The 24,467-nt window shown below is 34.0% G+C and overlaps 4 protein-coding genes across 9 annotated transcripts; 1 reads left to right on the top strand and 3 right to left on the bottom strand.

The window, feature by feature from the left end:
* The first annotated feature begins 757 nt into the window (after window positions 1-757).
* Window positions 758-7,093, top strand: LOC110408771 (putative glucan 1,3-beta-glucosidase A). Of its 6 annotated transcripts, none has more exons than XM_021417847.1 (11): window positions 758-1,022; window positions 1,586-1,681; window positions 1,791-1,906; window positions 2,003-2,122; window positions 2,983-3,168; window positions 3,827-3,985; window positions 4,557-4,726; window positions 4,815-4,970; window positions 5,826-6,178; window positions 6,402-6,581; window positions 6,735-7,093. In XM_021417847.1, exons 2-11 carry the CDS (start codon window positions 1,606-1,608, stop codon window positions 6,818-6,820), a joined length of 1,602 nt encoding a protein of 533 aa, XP_021273522.1. In that variant the 5' UTR covers window positions 758-1,022; window positions 1,586-1,605; the 3' UTR covers window positions 6,821-7,093. The 6 variants fall into 6 exon arrangements, with proteins under 6 accessions (XP_021273522.1, XP_021273520.1, XP_021273521.1 ...); XM_021417845.1 differs by having other exon boundaries at window positions 1,570-1,681; XM_021417846.1 differs by having other exon boundaries at window positions 758-1,237.
* On the bottom strand, window positions 6,931-12,334 carry LOC110408770 (uncharacterized). The gene is made up of 8 exons (XM_021417842.2): window positions 11,929-12,334; window positions 11,702-11,818; window positions 11,097-11,323; window positions 10,794-11,005; window positions 10,576-10,678; window positions 9,909-10,279; window positions 8,666-9,167; window positions 6,931-8,289 (listed from the first exon to the last, which is right to left on the bottom strand). Exons 1-8 carry the CDS (start codon window positions 12,107-12,109, stop codon window positions 7,141-7,143), a joined length of 2,862 nt encoding a protein of 953 aa, XP_021273517.1. The 5' UTR covers window positions 12,110-12,334; the 3' UTR covers window positions 6,931-7,140.
* Window positions 12,335-15,731: 3,397 nt separating this feature from the next.
* Window positions 15,732-16,697, bottom strand: LOC110409706 (protein MIZU-KUSSEI 1-like). The gene has a single exon (XM_021419144.1). It carries the CDS (start codon window positions 16,653-16,655, stop codon window positions 15,960-15,962), a length of 696 nt encoding a protein of 231 aa, XP_021274819.1. The 5' UTR covers window positions 16,656-16,697; the 3' UTR covers window positions 15,732-15,959.
* A 3,731-nt stretch (window positions 16,698-20,428) lies between these two features.
* On the bottom strand, window positions 20,429-21,133 carry LOC110429248 (histone H3.2). The gene has a single exon (XM_021445186.2). It carries the CDS (start codon window positions 21,039-21,041, stop codon window positions 20,631-20,633), a length of 411 nt encoding a protein of 136 aa, XP_021300861.1. The 5' UTR covers window positions 21,042-21,133; the 3' UTR covers window positions 20,429-20,630.
* Window positions 21,134-24,467: the final 3,334 nt, after the last annotated feature.

Here is a 24,467-nt window from a genome sequence, read left to right as displayed (position 1 = left end):
ATATATATATATATATATATATATATATATACTTCCAACTCTTGCTTTTTCATTTCTAATCATCAATCAATAAAATGTGTAGTATTGGGTGGTTGGCAATGAAATATTAAAGAGTGAAAAGATAAAACCCTATGGTTATGATTGTTATTGTGAATGTCATTAGCATATAATAATCTTTAGTAATCAAATCAAAAATAAGAAAGCAGATAAAGATAATAAATATTTTGAAAACCAACGAAAAAATCGATATTCATTGTTTACGATATATAAAACATGAGATCATATATTGTAATTTTTTAATTATCTAATTACAATCTTGAATTATATAGAATTTATCAAAGTGTTTTATAGAGTGTATATACATAAACTCATCACCGATGAATGGATATAATTGTATTTTATATACTTCCAAAATAATTAATAATGTAAACTATAATACTAATATATAAAACCACTTATTGAGTTATGAAAAGATAAAATAAAAAATAAAGATAAAAATATCATTTTACCTCTTTAGAAAGGAGAATTTTGAATTTTTTGAAAATTAATTTTTTTGAAATGTAATTAAGAAAATCCTTCTTGTTTTCTATCCTTTAATTTTTTTAATTTGTTTATTTTTTTCACTTATTTTTCCTCTTCCATCTGGGTGAGTCAAAATCCGGTCCGTGCCACATGTTGGCGGCTGAAGGTCAAAATTGGCTTTGAAGTTTTAACTGCCAAACACTACTAACGCTAACAACGACGGTAAGAACTGAAAACCGCAATGTGATAGTAACTTTTTGGACAAGACAAAGTTCCGTCAAATTTAACCCGCAACTGAGAGAGAAACAGTAAGCCCCACCGGCCATGGGGGCAGCCTTGTTAAGCAGTAGACACCTCCCAAGGTTGTCGTCGCCGTTTCCCCTTTTCCTGTTCCGGTCGGGTTTTGAGAGCCCTCTCGGGTTGGGTTCGCTAGGCGCCGAGAAGAAAGAAAACGGAAAACAGAAAGAAAAAAAAAAATTGCATGTGGATGTAAAGTGGAGGTGGTTCCCCAACCGGCTTATCTTTTTACTCTTCTAAAGGCTTTTCAGCTTCAAACCGTAATATTGTTGCTCAAGAAGCAGGCTTTTTCTAACCTTTTTCTTGACTCTAAACTACACAACAAGCACAAAACCAAATTTTCCAAGCAAAGGGAGCTTCCTTTCTAACCTTTTTGGGTTTTGTACATTAAAAATGTGAAACCAGAGAAAGCTTTCAGGTTCCCCCTTTTTTACTCCTTGCCAACACTGGAAAAATGTTCTTTTCTTCTTCTTCTGTTGAATACTTTTAATGGGGTTTCTTGTTTTTGTCTTGATCTTGGAGAAAGATTGAGTTTTATGACTAATGCAATAATTTAATGCAAAAATTCAAGTTAAAGAATTAAATGTTATGATTGTTTACGAGGTTGAATTTGGTATAAATTGATTGATAAGGAAAGAATTACTAAAGATTCTCTCCCAAGTGGGCGGGTTTTGTTTTCCAGGGAGAGAGCCTCTCTCTCATATATTCGTTATTCTGTTTCTATTTTTGATGTTGGATTCTATGTTTTAGCTTTTGTTTGATGCAGTGAAGAGGGCTGCATTCTTCATGGAACTTGTTTTTAGCAAATGGGTATTTGCATTTTCACTCTGTTGTTGGCTAATCTTTTATGTAGCATTTTCGGGTAAGCTCGAAGCTCCTATTTTTTTTTCTTGGATTCCTTTTGTGTTTCTTGAAAAATGCTCATTGTATTGAAAATCCAACTTGTTGAAATTGTCTTTTAATTTTGTAAGTGGAGGGGTTGCATGGAGATTCTAAAGTGAGAGGGGTGAACTTAGGAGGATGGTTGGTTATTGAAGGTTGGATCAAGCCTTCTCTTTTTGATGGCATTCCCAATGGGGACATGCTTGTGAGTATTAAGCTTTTTGTCTTGGCATAAACTTTTTTGTTTTTTTTTTCCTTAGTTTTTCTATCAGGTCACATGTTTATGGATATTGAAATGTAGGATGGAACACAGGTTCAATTCAAGTCGGTGACATTGCAGAAATATATTTGTGCAGAGAATGGAGGTGGGATGGACGTTTCAGTTAATAGAGATGCTGCATCTTCTTGGGAAACCTTTACAGTAAGATGCCAAACAAAATTTTTGGTCTTTATCTCATAATTTGATCTTGTGTTGTATGTTAAACTTGAGCTTGATTGACTCTTTGGACCTACTAGTTACATTCTTGCAGATATTACAGCAAGTGAAACCTTTATCTATTCTGCTTAGTTAACCAAGTTTTGGTTGGAAGGAACAACAATGAGTAATGCAAAAAGAGAAGATCCAATCTATGTCCGTGAGATGTATTTAGGTAGTTTTCTTCTGGTTAAATATCCAGAGTGAGGTTCTTCATTGCCACATTTTAACACATATGCCTTATCCTAACAAATTGGTTTCTGGGTTCACTTGATCAATAAAAGCCTATTACGGGTTTACAACATTTTGCCTTGCAAAACTTCTAAATTCACCCATTATCCAAAATTTTTTGTTAAAGACTAATTTTCACAAGTTTATATGGAGTAATGAGTCATTGGATTTTTCCTTGGAAAAGGATGGCTCATGGTGGGTATGTGGTAGAAAACTGTAGAATATGAAGTGCGTGGTGTACCTAAAGTAAAGGTGATAAAGGCCATTTCAGTTGTAGTGGCAAATAAGGTTTATCTCATTTCATTTTCTATGTTCTCTATGAAAGTGGGGGAGAGAAATTCTTATCAAATGGATAGTTGTCCCGAGTTACTTGTATCATGTTGTTACTTTTCTTTAAGCATTGTAGAATTTTATTGTCCTCCATCAATTGTGATTAATGCTTGTGAAAACAGTCTTTCTTGTTGTGTTGACTGATATCTCATGCGTCTCATCTTGAGCTGACTTGTGGGGCTTTTAAAAGGTAAATCCTTCTTCTGAAATGAAATCTCTTATCCAACAATTTTCTTTTCATGCAGTTATGGAGAGTTTCTGAATCAGAATTTCAGTTCCGCACCACACAAGGCCAGTTTCTAACATGTTATGGTACTGGATGCTCTGTATCTGCAACAGCAGAATCAGCTTCCACAACTGAAACATTTCAAATTGAAAGAAATAACAATGGTCAAGTACACATCAAAACTAAGAGTGGGACCTATCTCCAGGTATAATACCAAACCCTTCACTTTTGAGTTTACCAAACCATTCAAAGATCACGCATCAGTAATGTTGGTGGCAAATAATAGACTGACATTTTTTTGCCATCTGTCTCTTAAATGATATGGTTAAAATATACAAGCACCCAATATTTCAGTCCCTGCCTGGTTGTCAAGAGCGCTGGTTGAACACTAAAAGATTAAGGTTCACAAATAAATGGCAAGTTGTACTAAAGATTGAGAACTTGTAGTATGGTCAAGAACCTTCAATTGAGGAGAATTTCTGAGATTTTAATTACGTAAAGCAAGTTTCAGTAATTTGTCATTCAGCATGATATTAATGTTTTTATTTGAGCCATGCTTGTTTTATCTGACATTGCATCAGGTTTAATTGTCACATTTGGGAGATTAAGACAAACTTCCCAATTATAATTGTATACAAGAGCATAATAGCTGGTCGCTGGATTATCACTTACCGGATTAATGTGTATTTTCACTTCAGCTTGCAACTATCAAATAGTATCATAACCCAAATGCAAGCAACTGAACCTTCATAAATTTGCTCCATGGCAGTTAAGATTGTCTGAGTGTTCTTTCACTGAATCTCTGGTTTAAATATGATGCCAAACTGTGACGTAGTAAAACTTGATGATTCTTTATATTTTAGGCCACCATAGGGAATTGGCTCACGGCAGATTATCCAGGGACCCCAGGATGGGATGATAATGCAGCCACATTTGAAATGTCAATTGTAGCTAATAACTTGCATGGAGATTATCAGCTAGCAAATGGATATGGACATAACAAGGCAAAACAGGTTCTTGAGGTACCGTAAACAATTTCTCTTCTTTTTTTTTTTTTTGGAGGGGAGCGGGGGTGGACGACAGTTAAAACTTGTTACGTTCATCAATCATTCTGAAGAAGGTCAAGTAGGTTTGATTGCATTTCGTATTATCTTAAACCATTTATCATAAAGATTGCAGAAGTTAAATCTTGAACACCATTTTTCAAACTTTCAACAACATAGTATGATTTCTGTAATCTCTGAACTGTTGAGCAAGAAAAACATTTTCAGCAGATAAGATGAACTGCTCATAAATCAGCAGTTTTTTATTATCCTGCCTTCTTGTTTACATGCATGTTTGAGTGCATATTGTTCTCATTACATTGTTTGTTATCATTTTATTAGGATATTCCCCAGGTGTTGGACTGAAAGCATATCTCCAACAAGAGAATTTTCATAGCTAATTATGACAATCTTTGGCTAATTGTGCATTGGCAGAATAATATTCCATAACTCTGGATAATTGTGGATAAGTGCAAATAACATAATTCACCACTAGGTTTAATTCAATCTTTTATTTTACTAACTTTTTTTTGGGGGGGTGAAACTGCAGAGGCACAGAAACACTTTTATCAATGTAGGAGATTTTGAGTTTCTATTTAGACATGGAATAAATACTGTGAGGATCCCTGTCGGCTGGTGGATTGCTTTTGATCCTAATCCTCCTGCTCCATTCATTGGGGGAACTCTAGAAGCTCTTGATAATGCATTTTCATGGGCACAGTAAGTCTTTATTTCACTTTTCTTTGTAAGACTGCTATGATTTTAGCTCTGCATGTCCTTTGATGAGTATGTGAATATTTCGATGCAGAGCCTATAACATTAAGTGCATAATTGACCTTCATGCTGCCCCTGGCTCCCAAAATGGGATGGAACATAGTGCTAGTCAAGATGGCACAACAGGCTGGCCTACATCTTCAGATTACATTTCACGGACTTTGCATGTTATAGATTTTCTAGCTTCCAGGTAAGTCCTAACAAATTAATGGATTTGCCTTTGAAAGTGATTGTAGCCAGAGTGATGGGGATAAACAAAAAATGTTCTAGTAGTTTAGCGATTTAGATGCCAGTTTGTGAAGGTCATGCAGCAATGCTAAACAAAATTTTATCATCACTGCGTACTGGTGGATTGTAATTTGGAGTTTGGGTGCCTCATGGAATTGCATGTACTGATTTTCTCATTCAATGATATTTGATCACCATATTCACGCCCATCGAACCTGGAAGAGAGAAAGAAAAAAGAAAGTAAGAAATGGTATTTGTATTGATTGACTTCTAGCAAAAAAGAAATGCAAATTAATAGATCTCCCTGTTTTTCTCATTTCATCTCATGTGTAAATGACAACAATGGAGTCCACAATTGGGGTAGTCCTACAACCACCTCAACTTGCTTTCTGTTACACGCTGTTTCTTCCTCCCTTTTTCTCATCATGCTAAGTTTTGGTGTAGCAATCTGTCATACAAATCAAAACCATGACTCATAGAATTCCAAATGTTTTATGGCTTGCTATATTTTTTTATCAAAAGCTGTTCATCTTGTGTAATTTGTTGTACCTAAGATCCCAGCCATGTTAGCATTTGAGAATGTCCTCTCTGTTAAAATTTTCTGTGAAATTACATGTCATTTGATTTGTTGACTCAACAAGATATCAAAGTTTTCTGAAGAATTTCTGTTCATTGCTAGTCAGTCAATATCCTAAGTAGTAAAGTTTGGGCTAACACAATCTTTCCAACTCCAGTGATCTAATCCTTAGCCTTTGAGCTTCTGCAGCTTTGTGGCTTTGTAAAGTTTAATTTGATTGAATCATCTTGTTTGTTGTAGGTATGCAAAACATCCTGTCTTGCTGGGAATAGAGCTATTAAATGAACCATCTGCTGCGTCAGTTCCACTGGATACATTAGTTTCATATTACAAACAGGGCTATGAAATTGTGCGGAAACACTCACCATCAGCTTATGTGGTAATATGCCAAAGAATTGGCAATGCAGATCCACTGGAACTTTATCAGGCTGATATAGGCTCCCACAACATAGTGGTGGATTTGCATTACTATAATCTCTTCGATACTTTCTTTGTTAACAAGAGTGCTATAGATAATATCCAATTCATATACCAGAGCAGGGAGGCTCAACTACAAGCTTTGAATGGTGCAAATGGTCCACTTGTTTTTATTGGTAACTCAAGTTCTATTTTCTTTCTCAACAAAACAGTGTTTGATTTAAAAGATTACATTTTAGAAATCAATGAACTTCTAATCTTGCTGTCAGTCAAAAGGTGTTTCGTAGTTGCTGAACTTTGATATGTGTATGTTTTAATTATGTTACTCTATATGCTGACTTTAGATATGCAATCTACTTAAGATGCAATTCTTACATTTTTATTTGGATTTTGTTTCAGGTGAGTGGGTAAATGAGTGGAACGTTACAAGTGGGTCTCAATCAGACTATCAAGACTTTGGAAGAGCCCAGTTAGAGGTGTATGATGCCGCTTCCTTTGGTTGGGCTTATTGGACACTCAAGAATGACAGAAAGCACTGGGATTTTGAATGGAGCATTGGGAACAATTATCTCCAATTAAGTAATATTCTAAACCTATCTTCACTTTGTTTTCGGAGATGGACATTTAGGGTACTGAAGTCATCCAATTACAGTCAACTCTTCTGTCTCACAACTATAGTCTTGTTTCTTTTTTATCTCTGTTCTGAACGGCATGTGACATATATTTATGCAGGTAATTCACAGAAAGAGAAAATTTTCAACAGCCTTACATGGCTTTTACTTGCGTCGGTCTGGTTCCATCTGTGTCAAATATTTTGAACAATGGAGTTCCTTGAGACCCAGATATGAAGAGGATGATCAAGTGCGGCTTTTTCTTTTCTTTTTCCCCATTTTGAAGGTCTTTGCTACGCCACCATTACATTCATCTCTTCTGTAAAACACCCATTACATTGATTTTGGCAAATATGCAAGCACAATAACATTGGTAGAGCAGAGAATATCCAAAAAAAAAAATGTGGTCAATCCTGTCAAAACAATGGCAATGTATGTACTCTCTCGATAATGTACAAGGAAAAATTTGTTCCTACTTTAGATTCTGTTTCTGTAAGCATTCTTCTCACATCATCTCAGTATGATATCTAAAGCCATTTTTTGTAGACCAAAATGTAAAGTCTCTTGACTACTTGACCTACTGTAAAATACCCTATAAAAAGCACAACCAAAAACCCGAAATATGAGAGTGGCAAGTCAGTGAATCCCATGAAATCTCCAATTACTGAGAATGGTATTGCAATACCAACAGCAGAAATCAGGACTGTTGAACCAATTACAGGCCAAGAAGCAATCTCCATAATCAAGGGAATTTTCTCTGTCCGTATCAAGTGGTAAATCAAGGTCTGCATGAGAAGTCCTTCAACAAACCAGGCGGAACGGAAGAAAGTTTTACTCAACTGACCATCAGAACTGTAATAAAACCAAAGGAACAACAGGGTGGCTACATCACAGAGAGTGCAGACGGGGCCATTCCATAATATAAACATCGGCAAACCTTTCACAGACCATCTTTGAGGGATTTTGACATAATCTTCTTCCATCTTGTCCCACGGAATTGCGATCTGACCCACACTATACAAGAAGTTCTGTGCAAGGAGTTGCGTTGGAGTCAATGGCTCAAATCTGAGGAAGAGAGTTGCTATGAAGAGTGAAAGAACACTCCCTAGGTTAGCAATAACTGACAGTTTTATGTATTTCTTTGTGTTGCCAAAAGTAAGACGACCTTGCTCGACTCCAGCAACGAGCACGTTTAAGTCTTTCTCAAGTAAAATGATGTCAGCCAAGTCTTTTGCAACTGATGCTGCTGAATCAACTGATATTCCTACATTAGCAGCATCCAATGCGAGTGAATCGTTTATTCCATCTCCCAAGAACCCAACAACATGATTACCAACTGTCTGCAAGGACTGTACTACTCTCAGTTTCAGAGAGGGGGTAAGCCGAGCCAGAACTGTAGCCTTTCTAACATTTTCGTGAAAGTCATCCTGGTTGAGTAGCTCCAGGTCTGGTCCTGTAGTTATGTGTGTGGTTCTGATGCCAACTTCCTGGCAAATTCTTATTGCTAGAGACAGTGAATCACCAGTTAATACTTTTGCTTTTACTCCCCTCTCAGCCAACCGCCATAGAGCTTGCTTTGCTGAGTCCTTAGGTGGGTCAAAGAATGTTATCAGACCAAGGAATACCATGTCTGATTCAACACCATCCTCATTGTCCATGCTTTGCTCACTTATTTGCTGCAACATGACATAAAACTGCATTACATTCAAGGCACTTTAAGAATTGTTTTTCTATCATAGGATTGGCTTGGAGGTACCAAATATCCAAATTCCCAAACCTTTCTCCCATAAAGGATGGACTTGGGAGTATCATTCCTAAAAGCTCTGGCCAAACCTGATACTAACGAGCAAATCATGTTTTAAAAGGATGTCAAGTGCTTGGTGACTAGGTGAGCTAATCTAGTTAATGGCATGAAATACTGTTAAATTTGATTACTAAGAAAGGAGAAACTTTTTGAAATTCATGCGCGTAAAAGGTAAAACAGAAAGGGATAGGCGGATAGCAAGAGCATAAAATAAAAAAGAAAATGGTTTAAAGGAGATTTGAACTCACTGTTTGTGGTAGATTCTTTATTGCAACTCCTATAACCCGTAATCCCTCATTGCTTAGTTCTTCCACCACAATTAAAGTCCTATGTTGGTCTTCTGCAGAGAAAGCTGTTATCTCACCCCTATCTACATGCTCCACATAGGAGCAAACTTTCATCACTTCTTCAAGTGCTCCTTTGGTTATCATGAATCTATAGCAGGGTTGGCTATTTCTGCCTTCTGGATTAGATTCTGTTTCCAAAATGACAGATACTCTTCTTCTTATAAAATCAAAAGGGATTTCATCTATCTTTTTCCATTTGGATGGTTGGAACCGGTATCCGTTTGTGTACACAAATGCCAAAATTGCATCATCTAGAGGATATTTCTGATCACTCTTGAAGTAAGAATTCAGGAAGGCAAAACGTAAGACCTTTTCTCTTGGAGAACCCCAGCAATCCAGATGATTAACCATGATTGCACGGTTCATGGTGAGCGTCCCAGTTTTGTCAATACATAGGATATCCCTGCCAAAACAAAAATAAGTAACAACATGTCAAAATAATTGAACTCCAAAATGAAAAACTTGCTGAACCTAGTATGCATAACAACGGAGAGCATGAGCTAGGATTTTTCACATGCTGCAGCATCAAAATGCAAGTGTTTTTATGAAGCCTTTGCAAATGCATTTTTTGAGGTAGATGTCCTATGATTTGAGCAAATTAGATCTATATGTGAAACTCTTGGTTTCAAAAGGGTGGAAGCAAGCAGAGGTCTTTGACCCAGATTTACAGGTGAAAGAATGCTGTCATCCTGTGTAATTAAGCATGCTTCTGAATCCAAAGAATCACCAAATCTCCCTTCTATGTACTATTTCTGATTGTTATGTTATGCAATTTTCCTCTTTGCTTAAATCAAGCATCTCAGTGGAAGAACAACTTGATTTGCTGTGTCAACTTTTTAAGTTCATACTCATTAATAAAGCTGATGCAATACACTTCAAGTAGTAATGGTGTGATTTGATCGTGCAGTTGATGGACTATATATAACTGGCACTGTGCCTTACAAACAATTTGACAAACATACTAATTTTACTGTCAAGTACCAGAATAACTGTCTCTCCGCTTCTCCTCTTTCTTTCACAAATGTACACAAAACTAATAATCCCTTTGCTTCAAGTTTAAGTATTACTTCAGCACCAACATAGAAGTAAGCATTAACTCATTTAACAGTTTTTAAGTTTTTAATCTCTATATTCAGGAACTCACATTGATCCCATGTCTCGTATGGCTGATAAGCTTTTGACTATGCATCTTTCTCTTGCCATTGCAAGTGCTCCCTTTGCAAGACTTGTGTTGATGATGAGCGGAAGCATTTGAGGAGTAAGGGCACATGCAACCGAGATTCCAAAAAGAGTGCTCTCACTTATATCATAAAAATTAAAGTACTCTACCAGAATTATGATTGTGACTACTAGAAGCATCACACCAACAAGCACATAAGATATCTGCCGAATACCCTTCTCAAAACTATCTGCTGGTTTGTGCTTTCCAATAGTCGAAAACATGGTGCTTATGTAGGTCTTGGAGCCAGTGGAGACAACTAGACCAGTTCCAGTACCTGATACGACATTTGTCCCCTGAAATATTAATCACAACGGGTATATACCTCAGTGTATGACGTAGTAAGAATCTATGACTACCTACTGATAGATAACTTGATTATTAGCTAAACTGAAGTTGCCATACTTCTTAGATTCAAATAGTGCAAATGATTAATGGCCAGCCACTGTTCCTGATACTATCATTAACTGAGATACTAAGAGCAACATGTGAGTATTTTCTACATGGGACCATTAAATTCTGTTTGTGTTGCAAAAAGTACTACTACTAGAAGTAACAAATCAAAGAGTGATATTGGAGCAACTATACCTACCATGAAACAGATGTTCTTTAATTCTAGCAGAGGAGTGCTCCTATCTTCTGTCACATCGGCTGTTTTTTCAGTTGACCAAGACTCCCCTGTTAGTGAGGACTGACTGTTCAAGAAGCAAGGATGTAATAAGGCTTTCCATGGTTGACCAGACAGAAAAAGGACATAAAGGGAAATTTCAACCATCACACCAAAAAGGGGAAATGTTGAAGTTGCTATACCTTACAACCAGGTGTTTCGAAGTTAATAGTCTTACATCACCAGGAAACAGGTCCCCAGGCTCAAAAATGACAATGTCTCCTGGAACAACATCTCTTTGGTCCACTTGTACGATTAATTCAGTCTGAACCACCCTCCCTGCACATCTTTGAACTTTAACTGGACTTCTTACAAATTCTGAAAGTTTCATGGCCGCTTTTGAACTACCATATTCCTGGGTGGCATATTGAATATATCGTTAAAAGCCTTTTGAAGCAAAGAAGGATGTAGGACGCTCATTTGAATACTGAGCAAGTAAGAAGTACCTGATAGAATCGAAGGGAGACACTAATAAAAACCAATATAAGCATGATGCATCCATTTGGATTATCACTGGTTATGTATGAGAGTGCTGACAACACAATCAGAATGATGTTGAAAGGATGAAAGAAGGCGTTCCACAGAAGATGCCACCAGCTTGGAAATTTATATTCAAAAGGAACATTTGGGCCATTTTCCTTCAATCTCCTCTCGGCTTCGGTAAAGCTCAAGCCTGCTCAAAAGCGAGAAATGAGCATGTTAACGGCACCCGAAAAAAAAAAAGGTAAACAGATCAAGGAAGTGTGCTACCTAATTAATTATTTCCTCAAAGAAGCTTTTGCGGTTAATATTTGATTTTTACAATAAATTCATCATTGAGTATATATCTCTGTATCACCGATGTAACTTTTTTTTGGTAGGAGTAATTTGCTGCATTAATGCAATTCTTAATTTATCTAAATAGACTGAAAAATCAAAAAGTTTTATCAGTAATCCATCAATCAACAGACAGCATATTTTATAAACATCCTACTAACAACAGGCACTCCATTAACCCAATACTAATCCAATCAATAAAAGCACTAAATCAGAAAAAAATTAACAAGCTAACCTCTTTCTGTGGATCGAACATACTCGAAAACCAAATCCCTTTCTGATCTGGCCAAAGCATATAACCAAGAGTAAACCTTCTCTTCTGCTTCTGTCTTTGAACCCCCATCAATCTTCTCTACATATCTCAAACAAACAACCCAAAAACACAAAAACCTCGTCTCAGAAAACACTTCCTATAAAACCAAACTAAACTATAAAATTAGAACTTAACGGGGGACGACTCACCTCTAGACTGAAAACGCCGGAGAAACCTGAAAACGGAATTCGAAAAGAACCCATCCTGGTCATGATGATTGATATTACTATTAGCATTGCTTACAAGGTTTTGATGAACCGAGTTGGAATAACGGAGGCCGTCAAAGTGGGTTCTAAAACTGAAAAACCTGAAGAATTTGAGGCTTCCCATAGGAGCAAAATGAGGTGGCTTGAATCGAAATGGTCCAAACGGATAGAGAAAATGGGGAGTACAATACCAGAAATAATGAATCCAAAAACAAAATAAAATAAAAAGAGCATGGTTGAAAAAGAAAGAAATCGATAGAGAAGGGGAGGTTGAGGATTTGAAGAGAAGGTAGAAGAGAGAATTAAATATTTTTGTTTTGCTCTTTCAAAAAATCTGTTTTTTTTTTTTCATTTATTTCCCTGGGTTTTTTCTTCAAAGTTCAAAGCTTCAACTACCAAACTTAAATGACCGTTAGGTGCAGTTGCTATAGGAGGGAAATGGGATTGGCAGTCATTCGCCACCTAACTCGGACCGGGTTCATTTTAACATACCGGTTTTCTTTAGGAATATATTGAAAATTCTTTAAATTAGTTATTGAAATGTTTTTTTTGGAAAAAAAAAACCATCATTCTCAACAATAATCACAACACTTGGCCCTCCTATATTTCTTTTAAAAGAAATCAATTATTATTCTATATTAAAATTTTGATAATAAAAATCTTATTTTAATAAAGTTTTATTAATTAATGTCGATTATTAATTATATAATTTTGAAAATGAAAGGGAGGCATATATTGTCACATAAAGAAAAGACCTGTTTTTCTCTAGATTTTTTTATCTATAATAATTAATGTTTTGTACATGAATTGTTTTAGGAATCATTTGTAAAATTAGTATATCTAGGCTTATTAGATCTCCAATTAATAAATTAGTAGCTTTATCTAAATCCCAGCAAGCAATTTTTTCTCAATCCCCAAGTGCTCAATCAAGTAGCAATGATTCCTTTTTCATTTTATTTGTTGCTGATCAAATCATAAAAATCTAGAACTAAGAATAATTAAACATGTTTCATGTGATATCGAATATTCTAACTAACAAATCAAAAACATCTTTTTTTCTATATTATCTTCTGATTAAATTACCAAAAAGCTGTGTGATTATAATTAAACCTAAATAATTAATGACAGATGGCCTAAAATGATAGGTGTTGTCCTACCTCCCTCCCTCCCACCTGACAAAGTCAGAAGATCTGATTATAATATAAAGTTTTAAAAATCATTTCGCATATTAGAAATTGAATATAAGATGAATATATCTGAGTAAGAACTATATACTAAGAGTGTCACGAATATAAATCTTACAAGTAATTTTTTGGTAAGTTATAAATGGGAGGACGGCTCCTTTGAGCTTGCGTTAGTACGTAGTTGTAAGGAGAAAGGAATATAAATATATGCCCTTAATTCGTTTTGAAAAGGGTGAAAAAATAAATTAATTTTCATCAGGAGAATTAAATGGAGGAGTAAGGCATTGGGGAATATATTAAATTTAAGATATCCTAATGTTTTATCAGAATTATATATAATTTTATCATTATTTTTATTTGAAAAAAAGAGATGTGAACACTATTTTTTTTCAATAACGACACAAACGCCAATCATGAAAATTAAATGTTTGAATAGAGGATTATATATAAGGCATGTGAGTTGGACAACAAGATACAGTAGCTTGTCACCTTCCATAAAAATAAATACATTAGCTTGTGATTGGGAAAGGCTAAAGGTGAAGACATAAGGAGAGACAATTAATTTGTATCAAGAAAGACAAGTGTACTTATGTCCTAACGTGTTTAAGCCTAGGTTCCATAATAGTAATAGTTATATTTCAATTAATAATAAATACAAATTACAATTCAAAATAAACTTGAATAAGTAACCTATTACTCGTTCTAGACATCTTAAAAAGCATTATAACACCTAAAATATCTCAACACTAATTAGCTGAACAACAGTATACATGATATCACAAGCTTGGTAGAACGCACAAGCAAAATGGCCAACTCCACTTAGAGCTGGCAATTCATATAATTATCGGTATATAATCAGCTTGTGTAAAAGTAAACTTATATAAATAGATAGATTAATACCAATTAAATACTATTAATTAATCATGTTATACATTTACATGAATTATCATGAAATGATTAATCTATTTAAATATAATTAATTTATTATGAATAATGAGTTATTTTATGTATTTAAATATTAATAATTTAATAAATAAATTTAAACAAGTTAAATATTTATTAATTAATGTAAATTAACTTATTAATACGGTTAATTAAATGTGTTAACATGAGTTATGTGAATTAACTCGTATAAGATACAAATATTTTTGTGACATAAATCGTATTGATAAGTTGTGACAACAATTATAGGAAATCTAACCTTTCTTATCTCTGTATTACCTCTTTAATTATTAATTTAGCCCCACTCTTACCTTGGGTGCATCCATGGCATTGAACATCTAGGTTCTTACCAGAGATCTTTTAAAAACAAACAAATAAAAAGTCGATTACATGATAATTTAATTTTTTTAAAAAAAGAAAAAGAAAAAAAAAAAACTTGTTAAGCTTAAAAGTGAAAAAGGCAGAGACCCAACCAAAATAGTAATAGAAAGGTGATGGACACCAATTCATGATTACAGATCCTCCTTCCATGTGCACATTACTGTATCTACACACAAGCTCTGGAAAAAACGACGCAAGGCATCAACATAACAGCTCATACAACCACATATCATCTCCCATTTTAGAGAAAAAAAAAGCCCCCACCCTGACAATTGGACAAAAATCTCTACCTCACTAAAACTTCAAATATGTGTTCATCTACATGTTCATACAAATATAGTATGGCAAATATTGAGAAAGGACTGTAATCTCAAGTTGTCAGATTTCTATCACAGAAGTCTTTTGTTTTTTCACAGTCTGGATCTCTGCATATGGCATATATATAAACACATACACGAATCATATATTCTTTTGGTGCACTGTTTTTGGTTCAATGAAGCTCATGAAATATAATTCTCAGAGATTAGAATAATAAAGGGTTAAAACAGATTTGGGCAGCTGTCCATTTTAAGCAGCCCATTTTCGGCTGCTAAAAATATTATATACATTATGCTGGTGCTATTCAGAAGTTTGAAAGAAAAAGGAAGAGAAAAAGTTGGATTTTGTTGCGCCTTGCTAAACAATTTAAAAAATAGTGATGATGTAGAGGATGATGTTAGTATGTTTTGTTTTTGGTATGTTGGAAGCGTGAACTGTTCAAAATTCTCATGATCTGCAATGGCATTTTTCCTATGACTTTTACCTGGTTCATATATGCAAGCCTGCATGAGACATGTTGCTCTGTCAATGTTTTATAATTAATCCTTAAGAAATTACCCCCAAGGGGGAAAAAGGGATTTAGTGCAGGTTACTGTTTTTAGGACAGACTGGTTCATCATGGTCTGCCGAATTTGCATACTGAAATCAAGATATATATGATTTGTCGAATGGTCGGGTTATTTGGATATATGCCAAATGGGGACAGCCTTGCCCACAGGGCAATGGTAATATCATTGTTCTTCTGGGAGAGGGAATGCGCTTTCGCTGTCTTGATGTTTACAGCATGTTCTTGACAGACTGAAAATTCCATTCAGAATCATCCATGCTACTGAAACGATATGGTAAAAATGGCATATTAACTAGTTTCATTTTGAAGTAGAGGAGAAAAAAAACACTTCATGGTTAAACCTGATGATCTTTTCCACTTTTGTTATAGTTACAGAAATCTAGTTTCCCTTAAACAGGCCGTACAGATGGTATTGTCACTGCCCCCCAAAACATAGATTTTTCTCAAATACAAAGGCTGTTAAAGCTATGCTAATGATCAGCACAGCTCAAAAAGAAGGGGACGGGCTAAAAACTGGTTACAGTGCAACCACCCACCAGACTTGAAATCAAAAAGTATCTGGGGAAAAACCAGAATCAAGGTCATGGCCTTGACCGGAAAAAGAAAATACTAAGCTCCTGACCAATGTTTCCATCCGGATCAATCAAATGGAATGATTCAGAATGAGATGAACCACGAACTCTATCAAAGTTAGCCCTCAGGTACATAAGTTCATCGTCATGATCGAGTTCCTTTCCACTAATCATTCCAGCACCGACAACAACTGAACCCATTAGCCTTAAAGCATCCATATCAGCTTTCGATGGCCTGCGCTTAAATGCATACCCAACTTTCCTTCCATTACAATACATAGTCCACACTGGCATGGACAAAACTGAGTCTCTATCATTCCCTGAACTGGTACACTCCAGCGCAATCCGGAGGATACCACCTTGCATTTCTCTAGCCAGAACCGCTGTTGGGACTGCAAACTCAAGGAGGAGAATTGGGTTGGTGGACTTTGAGTTTGCTTGAATACAAAAGCTCACTTTTCCCCTGCGATAACCAAAGATGGTACCTGTAATTACACTAGGAGTACAGACAGGTTGTGGATAATAGCTGTGAAGGTAATTTTCATGTTTGATCTCATGGTCTTCGACGAAGGTGCGGTTGCAGCTTGGAATGAGGAGTTCCATGAGGGAACGAAGAAGCCGCCATGAACGGACTTGTTTCTGGCAGTCAACTGAAGTGACACCGTTGCTTATGTGGGCGGTGGCACCAATTGTTGGACAGGACATGTTTGCCTTATGTCAAATATGGGAGGCTAGCTTGTGGGTTGTTGCCAACGGGATCAGCCTTATATAGCAATTGGGATTTATCCTTTTAACCTGTTCTGTTGGTTGGTAGTGCCCAAATAGACTTTTTATTTTCAACAAAAAAAGAAAGAAAACTCTTTTATTACTTTTATATTATTATAGAGACATTTAAATCTTAGGCTTATATTTTTTAATCATATGTGTTCATATTAAACAAGTGTCAAATGTGTCAACTACCCAAAGTTACAGGTTTAGGTTTGGGGCATCACAAATTAGACCATTGCTTTGTTACATATGAAGTTTTGTTATTTTATTCAAAAGAAATTTGATAGAGAAAGAGACATAACATTTTATTATAACAGGTACAACAGAATAGACAAATTATGAAAGGATATAAATACACATTATTCAACTTGGCATTGCGGATAAGACATTCCTAGATAAATTTATTTGTTAACTTAAAATTATTTATTTTTACTGATTATAGATTCTTAGGTCTTTTAGTTAGACAATTTCAGCAATTTAGATAAACATTTGCTCCATATCCGGCTTCTATTCACATTAATATCGTCATCTCTATTTTCAATCTCCACGTTTCCTATGTCAAAATTTATGAGTGAATTAACTAATCAGTAAAATATATGAAAAATTTATCTAGATAAAAAGGTAAACTCATTCAAATCACTATCATAATATATAATACTATCTTATTTGACTAAATATTTATTTTAATATTTAATATTATTCAAATTTTTATTTAAAAATTCAACCAGTTATTTCATTCAAATTAAGATACAACATTTTTTATTTTATTCATTTTAAGAAAAATTAACTATATTTACTAACTTTTCTTTAAATGAAAAAATCCAAAAAAGTTATCTTAATTTAAATAAAAATAATAAACAAATTTTTATATTAAAAAAATTTAACAATATTTAGGCTATCTTATTTTTACGTTCACATTGAAATTGTATCACACTTTAATTGATCTATTTCTTATTCTAAAGGATATAAAACTTCAAAGAAACACTACCTTTATAGCAAGTCAAAGTTAAAGGAAAGAACTTTTGTTTCTGTTAATTACATGTGTTATGCACTAAACAATATTGGCTCCGACTCTAAGAGGTTTTATTTTATTAAGAAAGAAGGCATCTGGTAAGGCTTTGCACAACAAAAAGAAAGGAATCATGTGAAAAACCAAGGTTCAAAGAGGAAATAAGAATATAAAGAAATGTATCCTACTGAAAACTTCTTTTTGTGAGTGGCTTTTGCCACATTTGAAACACAGTGGATGGAAATAACCTTGTAATGCTTGGACTGCGTCCCTTTTCTTCTTCGATCAACTTGTAAAATTGCAGAAACAAAGGAGAATAATTCAGAGATGTCCGTACGATCAAATAAACTAGCAATCTCCCCACCATCAAATCATTAGAAACCTTTGGATATTGTGCACCATTCAACTTCCAAATAGCCAACCTTCTTTCTGAAGAAAATCCAATTTACAACTGTTAAATTAAGTGTTTTAATGCAAATAAAAGAATAATTTTTGTGCCTTTTTGCCCTGCTTTTGGACCCTACGTGTGAAAGACCCGACACTTGGATTTTATTTGCCTTGTCTTGTTTCGTATTTGTATATGATGCAGCACATGAAAGATGGAGATGGGGGGGTCTTTTTATCTTGGATGGACCTTGGGCAAAAGGAAGCTCAATTCCTGCAATAGGAGCAAATAAATGGGGTTTGGTTTCTGCTTTATAGCCTGGTTTTCTCCACTCATGTCCTTTGCCTTTTGTTCTTTCCACGTGTTAATTTTCACAAAATGACAAGAGAGAATTATTGGGTTAATTTTTTTCATTTCCTTTAAGTCTTTTAAATCTTAATCTTGCTTCTAAATATATATAATACTATAAATTAAAATAAATATATAATTGGAAGCATATATGATTTGAAGCATGTGGAATTTTTTAAAAAATAATTCTTTAGCTGAAAATGTTCAGTTGTCTACCAAAAACCATGTAAACTTTGGATTATATTATTTTTTAAAAAAAAAACAAGGATAAAGAAAGTAATAAAATTTCACCTAGAAAAGCCATGGAATTTCAAAATCTTAACCATATCCCTAACTAAAAATTGATAGGATAATCAAATTCTAATATTTTTTTTAACAGGGATTGAATTCCATGTGAAAGAAAATTTACAAATATAATGAATCGTATTTCCTTCTCCTTATCTTTTTCAACTTAATACCTTATTCGTAAAGAAAAGTATTCGAAAGTAAAACCCTTTTATTTTTTAGACCATTGCGTTGAATAGTTGTGAATTGTACGATATACAAAACTCCCTTTGAAGGCAATTAATTATCAAAATTCTCTGGTTTTCTAAGAATTGTACAAATGGAATATGCTGAGACAAAACCAAGTGTGCCATCTCAGCGTCTGAGTCATTGCTCCAAGTATCATGCCACTTTTGTTGTTTTAATTTGAAGAACATGATACAATAATAGTACTCAAAACCTAAAAAGTCTAGAAAATCGAAAAAGAACATATAAAATATTGTATGAATGATAATACAGTAAAGACATTGCTGAAGTACAAAGAAAAAAAAAAGGGGCCCCAGGGGATCCCAATTGTTTTTTAAGCAACCAATTAAAAGGAGAAAATAAAATTTTCAAGATTTGAGGCTTATTGAGTGGGGGATTCTGTAAGTGTGAAGGGGCCAGGCTCTGCCCCACCACTTGGGCTTTGTGGATTTGTATTCCGAGGTACAGAAGCCACACCCTGTGTGTAATGGGCTTTTGTTTTGCGGTCATATAACCTCATATGCCTGGCCCAAAGGTACCTCCGCGTTTTTAGTACAAATCAAGCTCTGTGACATTTTTTCTTGAACATTTATTGATTTCGAAAAAAAAATATTAATGAAAAGTGATAAATTATGTTAGGTATGATATATATTTGATAACCATTCCATCAAAATTAAAGTGAAATTTGTTGAATAGAAATGCCTTTTTTTAAAAAAAATTTGTTCACATGAACAACATATAAAAGTTTAACTACTACACGTGTATTAATTTCAACACCAATTCAATCACACAAATAAAGTAATCAAACTTTTGTTTTACTTCATATAATTACTCTAACAATCACAATCATAAGCTCACACTATTTAAGCTAAGCCAAAAATGATCATTGAAATGTCAATCTAATCAAAATTCACAATGTACACTTTTATCACTAGAACGAGGCAAAATTACTTCTAGATAAGATTTATTCAAATTGAAAAAAATTAATGAAATTAAATTAGCTAGATATTCCATCATTACATTCAATTATTTTTACTTATTTATTTAATATATGAAAAAATTAAGAAAATAATGAGTCTAAATAAAGATAAAATGATAGAATTAATATTCAAATAAAGTAATATTAAAAAATAAATCATAAAATGTGAAACAGAATAGAATAGCTCTTTTATTGTAAAAGGTACAAATGATATTTTACCACAACAATGCAAAAAACAAAAAAAACAAAAACAAAGAGGAGATAGAAAAAACTGATGCAAAAGAGTATGAAAGAATGGTGAAGAAACCAAAAGCAGACACTGTTCTTACAAAGTGCTGCATCCATCAGTTTTCAATAGAAAACAGGGAGACACCATTGGCACCACAAAATGGGTCATATTACAAAAAGGTCAAACTACTCGACCAGAAGTTAGGAAAAAGAAAAGTCAATATCCCGGTCAAGGACCATAACAAAACCAATTAATTCCCCAATTAAGAAAAAGTCATTCATTTCCGTAATTAAAACCATTTCCAATAACAAACACATAGCATTCAAGGACATTAACCTTAGACCTGCTCCAAACATCAAATTACCATCTAATTCACCTCAACTTTACACCTCCATATTTCCCACATTAAACCCTTAACACACAAAATAAATACAAACCTAAAGCAAGTATATCTAAGCCCTCTCGCCCCTAATCCTACGAGCCAACTGGATATCCTTAGGCATAATAGTAACCCTCTTAGCGTGAATGGCACACAGATTGGTATCTTCGAAGAGACCCACCAAGTAAGCTTCAGCCGCCTCCTGAAGAGCCGCAACGGCGCTGCTTTGGAACCTCAGATCGGTCTTGAAATCCTGGGCAATTTCCCTCACCAGCCTCTGGAATGGGAGTTTCCTGATCAGGAGTTCGGTACTCTTTTGGTACTTTCGGATTTCACGCAAGGCCACGGTTCCTGGCCTGAACCTATGTGGCTTCTTGACTCCGCCTGTGGCTGGGGCTGATTTTCTAGCGGCTTTGGTGGCCAATTGCTTCCTTGGTGCTTTGCCTCCAGTGGATTTTCTGGCGGTTTGCTTAGTACGAGCCATTTGGGAAGTGAAAAGTGGAACGGAGATTTAGTGACTTGCTGTTTGCCTCTTGAGATAATGAGAGAAGATTTTGGATGCGGAGTTTGGGTGGAGATTTAGGCGGTTTTATATAGAGGAGCTTAGTAGCGTGGGAGATTCGAAAATTTGGAAATTTTGAAGTGGAGGGAGGATCTTTCTCTTTTTTTTTCTTTGATCGTACGGTGGAAAGAAGGAATGCCGTGGATTGTAATCCGCGTGAAATGGAAAGGACCAATAGGATTTGTTTGTTTGGGCGCTAAATATCTTCGTTTCACGCCCGCTTGTGGAAAGTTTGGAGGGTTTGGATCTTTGAAATCTTTGAAATAAAATTTTGCCGTGTCTGGTGTTGTGCGCGAAAAAGGTTGTCGCTTTGAAAGCTACTTTCATTAAGCTTCGAAAGCCAAGGTTATAATAAACTGAAAGCCTAAAAAAGCATATATAGTTACTTCTATAAATTAATATCCAAGAGATCATAAAAACTTATTTATTAATTAAGATATTATTTAATTAATAATTTATTAATTTATATATCAATTAAGATGATAGTTTTGTATTGAAGTATATTTCATATAAAGATTAATTCAAAATGATAATCACATTGCATAATTTTATTTTATAATTTAAGAAAACTACATTAGAGTTTCTTAATATAGTAAGAAAAGTTAGAGATAAGATATAAACAAACACCAATTTCAAGAAAAAACAAGTAATATTGATCTCTTAATTGAAACATATGTATATATAATCTTGATGTATAAAAAAATTATTAATTTATATATCAACTAAGATTTATGTGTCTTTTTTTATAATATACTATCTTATAATTTTAGCAAGTTACTAATTTAATAAATTATTAATATTTCTTATTGACCCTAAGTTGAGATAGATAAAAAAATATCATGTAATCAAAATTATTAATTTATAGAGATTATATTATATTACTAGTATTGATCAAGTCAAGAATAAGGCATCGGGTATTTTGTTAGAAAAAAAATATTAAAAATTTAGAAAAAAGCATTAATTGATATGTTAAATATTTTTTCTTTTTTGCCATTAAATACATATTTGATATTATTATCATCTATTGTTCTCTTATGAAATTCTTTTTTTTTTTTTTGAATGGCAAATAATCATAAAAATAAAGCCAATTAAGGTAATACAAAAAAACTACCAAGGACAGTTCAAAATATTGACTTACAAGAAAGCCACAATAATAAAAAGTAAAAAATTTTAACATAAACTCACAAATTCACGAACTTAACAAAGTAAACTAATAAGATGAATAGAATAGAGACTAAACATCTTCATTTTCTGAAACAGAATTAGAACAAATTGAAAAATGATTGAACTTGATAGTCCCAGTTTTTCCAAGCTAAAAGTGTTTGACTTTCTGTTAATGTGAGTGAAGGTAAGATCTTTGGAGCTTGTTTTGAACACTTCAATATAGTTGGATAAAAGTTTCACGCGCCACAGAACAAAGTTGTGATCCGATGCTCAAGTGATGGTATTTTTTGAGTCACTTTCAACATGAAGAGTGCTGGAGGCCCAAGGCGAAGAAAAGAAGAAGGAAAGGCCTTCTTTGATAGCAAGAAACACAGCGTAGTTGGGATCCTCGATACTAATGGGAGTTGAGAAAACCCCTTTAATGAAACCTTCATAATCTCTAATGACACCCCCAATACCTGCAGGCCCTAGTTTTCCAAGGGCAGAACTGTCATTATGAAATTCCTTTAATGATCCTAAATTAGTTAAGTGTATATAGATAGCAGACCTTGCAATCAAAAAACAATGATGCATCATACTGTGTTTCTTCTTTACGCCATGCATGGGACCATAAGTTAATTAGACTTAACAAACTAATATATACATTAAGGGTCATGCTTGCTTACATTATATATATATATATATATTTATATATATACATATTATCAATTTGCATATTTTAATTTAATTTTTTTTCTCTTGATGATCAGCAATGGTAGCCATGGCTACAAGGAACAATACACATATGAATGGTAAAGCCATTCGAATGACGTGGCGACATGATGAGTATAAAACAAACGATGATGCAAATCCTTTTGGCAACATACTTATTACTATGTTCTTTTTTGTTTACATCAACATCATCATTTATCTGTTTCACATACACATTAAACTTACAAAATCAGAAAATAGAAAAATTTAACAAAATTAAAGAAAAAAAATGTACCCATTGAAAAATCTGGAGTCATTTTCTCCAAACTTTATTTTATTGAATATATATATATATATATATATATATATATATATATAAGGTCAAAAGTGTTATATGTAGCAAGGGCACTGAAGAAACAAGAGTGCCGACATATGCCTCAGCGTCAACTCTAGGGAATGTCACGGGAACAAATTCAACAAAACAAGGTTTGGAAAAAATTATCACAGTTTTTCCGATGGGTACATTTTTTTCCTTTAATTTTGTTAAATTTTTCTGTTTTCTGATCTTGTAGGTCTCAGTGTGTATCTAAAACACATAAATAATGATGTTGATGAAAACCAATTGAAAGATTTTTTTAATATATGTGAAATGTTCAAATTTATTAAGATTATGTGAAATGATAATAAAATAAGTTAAGATTTTGATTTTTTATGCATTTTCAAGCTTGAAAAAGCTGAACGAGTTATCAGAATCTTGAATGATAAGTATGTAAATGTAGCTTATTAGCTTTAATTTGATTTTAGTATTTATCTTTTTCCAAATCCTCAAAAGTTTTAAAAATTTCTTTTATTAATTTTGATTATGGTATAACATTTCTGGAGTTAACTTTGGGATCCAAACTTACCCTTAAAATCCCTTAATAAGTAGGCATCTTTTATAGTATTTTGCATTTCTTTTTTCCTCCATAGTGCATCTATAATGTGACAGGCTCAAGGATTCCCTTGATCCTTTTGTGTTTGATAATGGAGCTTTAATGAGTTAATTACCTGATTGCTTGTAGGTATCACGTTTCACCGCAAGCCTCTGCAAGTATCCATATGGCACAGACTAGACAGGAGAGAAGATATTTTGTCAAATTGCTCACACTCAGCGAACAATGGGAGGAATACCAGGACCCTTCAACACTCCAATTACTCCAACATATCCGATGTTTAATTATTAAGGTAAGTCTTTCATTAACTAAAAGCCATTGAATAAGTACGATTATGAGTTGATAGGCTCACCTCGTCTTTACGTTTGATGATGAATACTAAACTTCACAGTGTCGATACTTCCAGGTTTTTGCACAGATTCCAGGCTTTGGAAGTCAACATGGGAGAGGATGAATGCGCATACGATTGCCCATGATCGCAATCACCCATTTCAGCATTCATATCCACAGGTATTTTCCTCTTCCTTTTCCTTACTTATCCTGTCATTATTTGCACCCAATC

Source organism: Theobroma umbraticum, unplaced genomic scaffold, assembly GCF_002168275.2.
Source record: "Theobroma umbraticum cultivar Fairchild unplaced genomic scaffold, ASM216827v3 scaffold_44.0, whole genome shotgun sequence".
NCBI classification, from domain to species: Eukaryota; Viridiplantae; Streptophyta; class Magnoliopsida; order Malvales; family Malvaceae; genus Theobroma; species Theobroma umbraticum.
The sequence above is the reverse complement of the archived record's forward strand: the minus strand, read 5'-3'. Positions and strand labels throughout refer to the sequence as shown.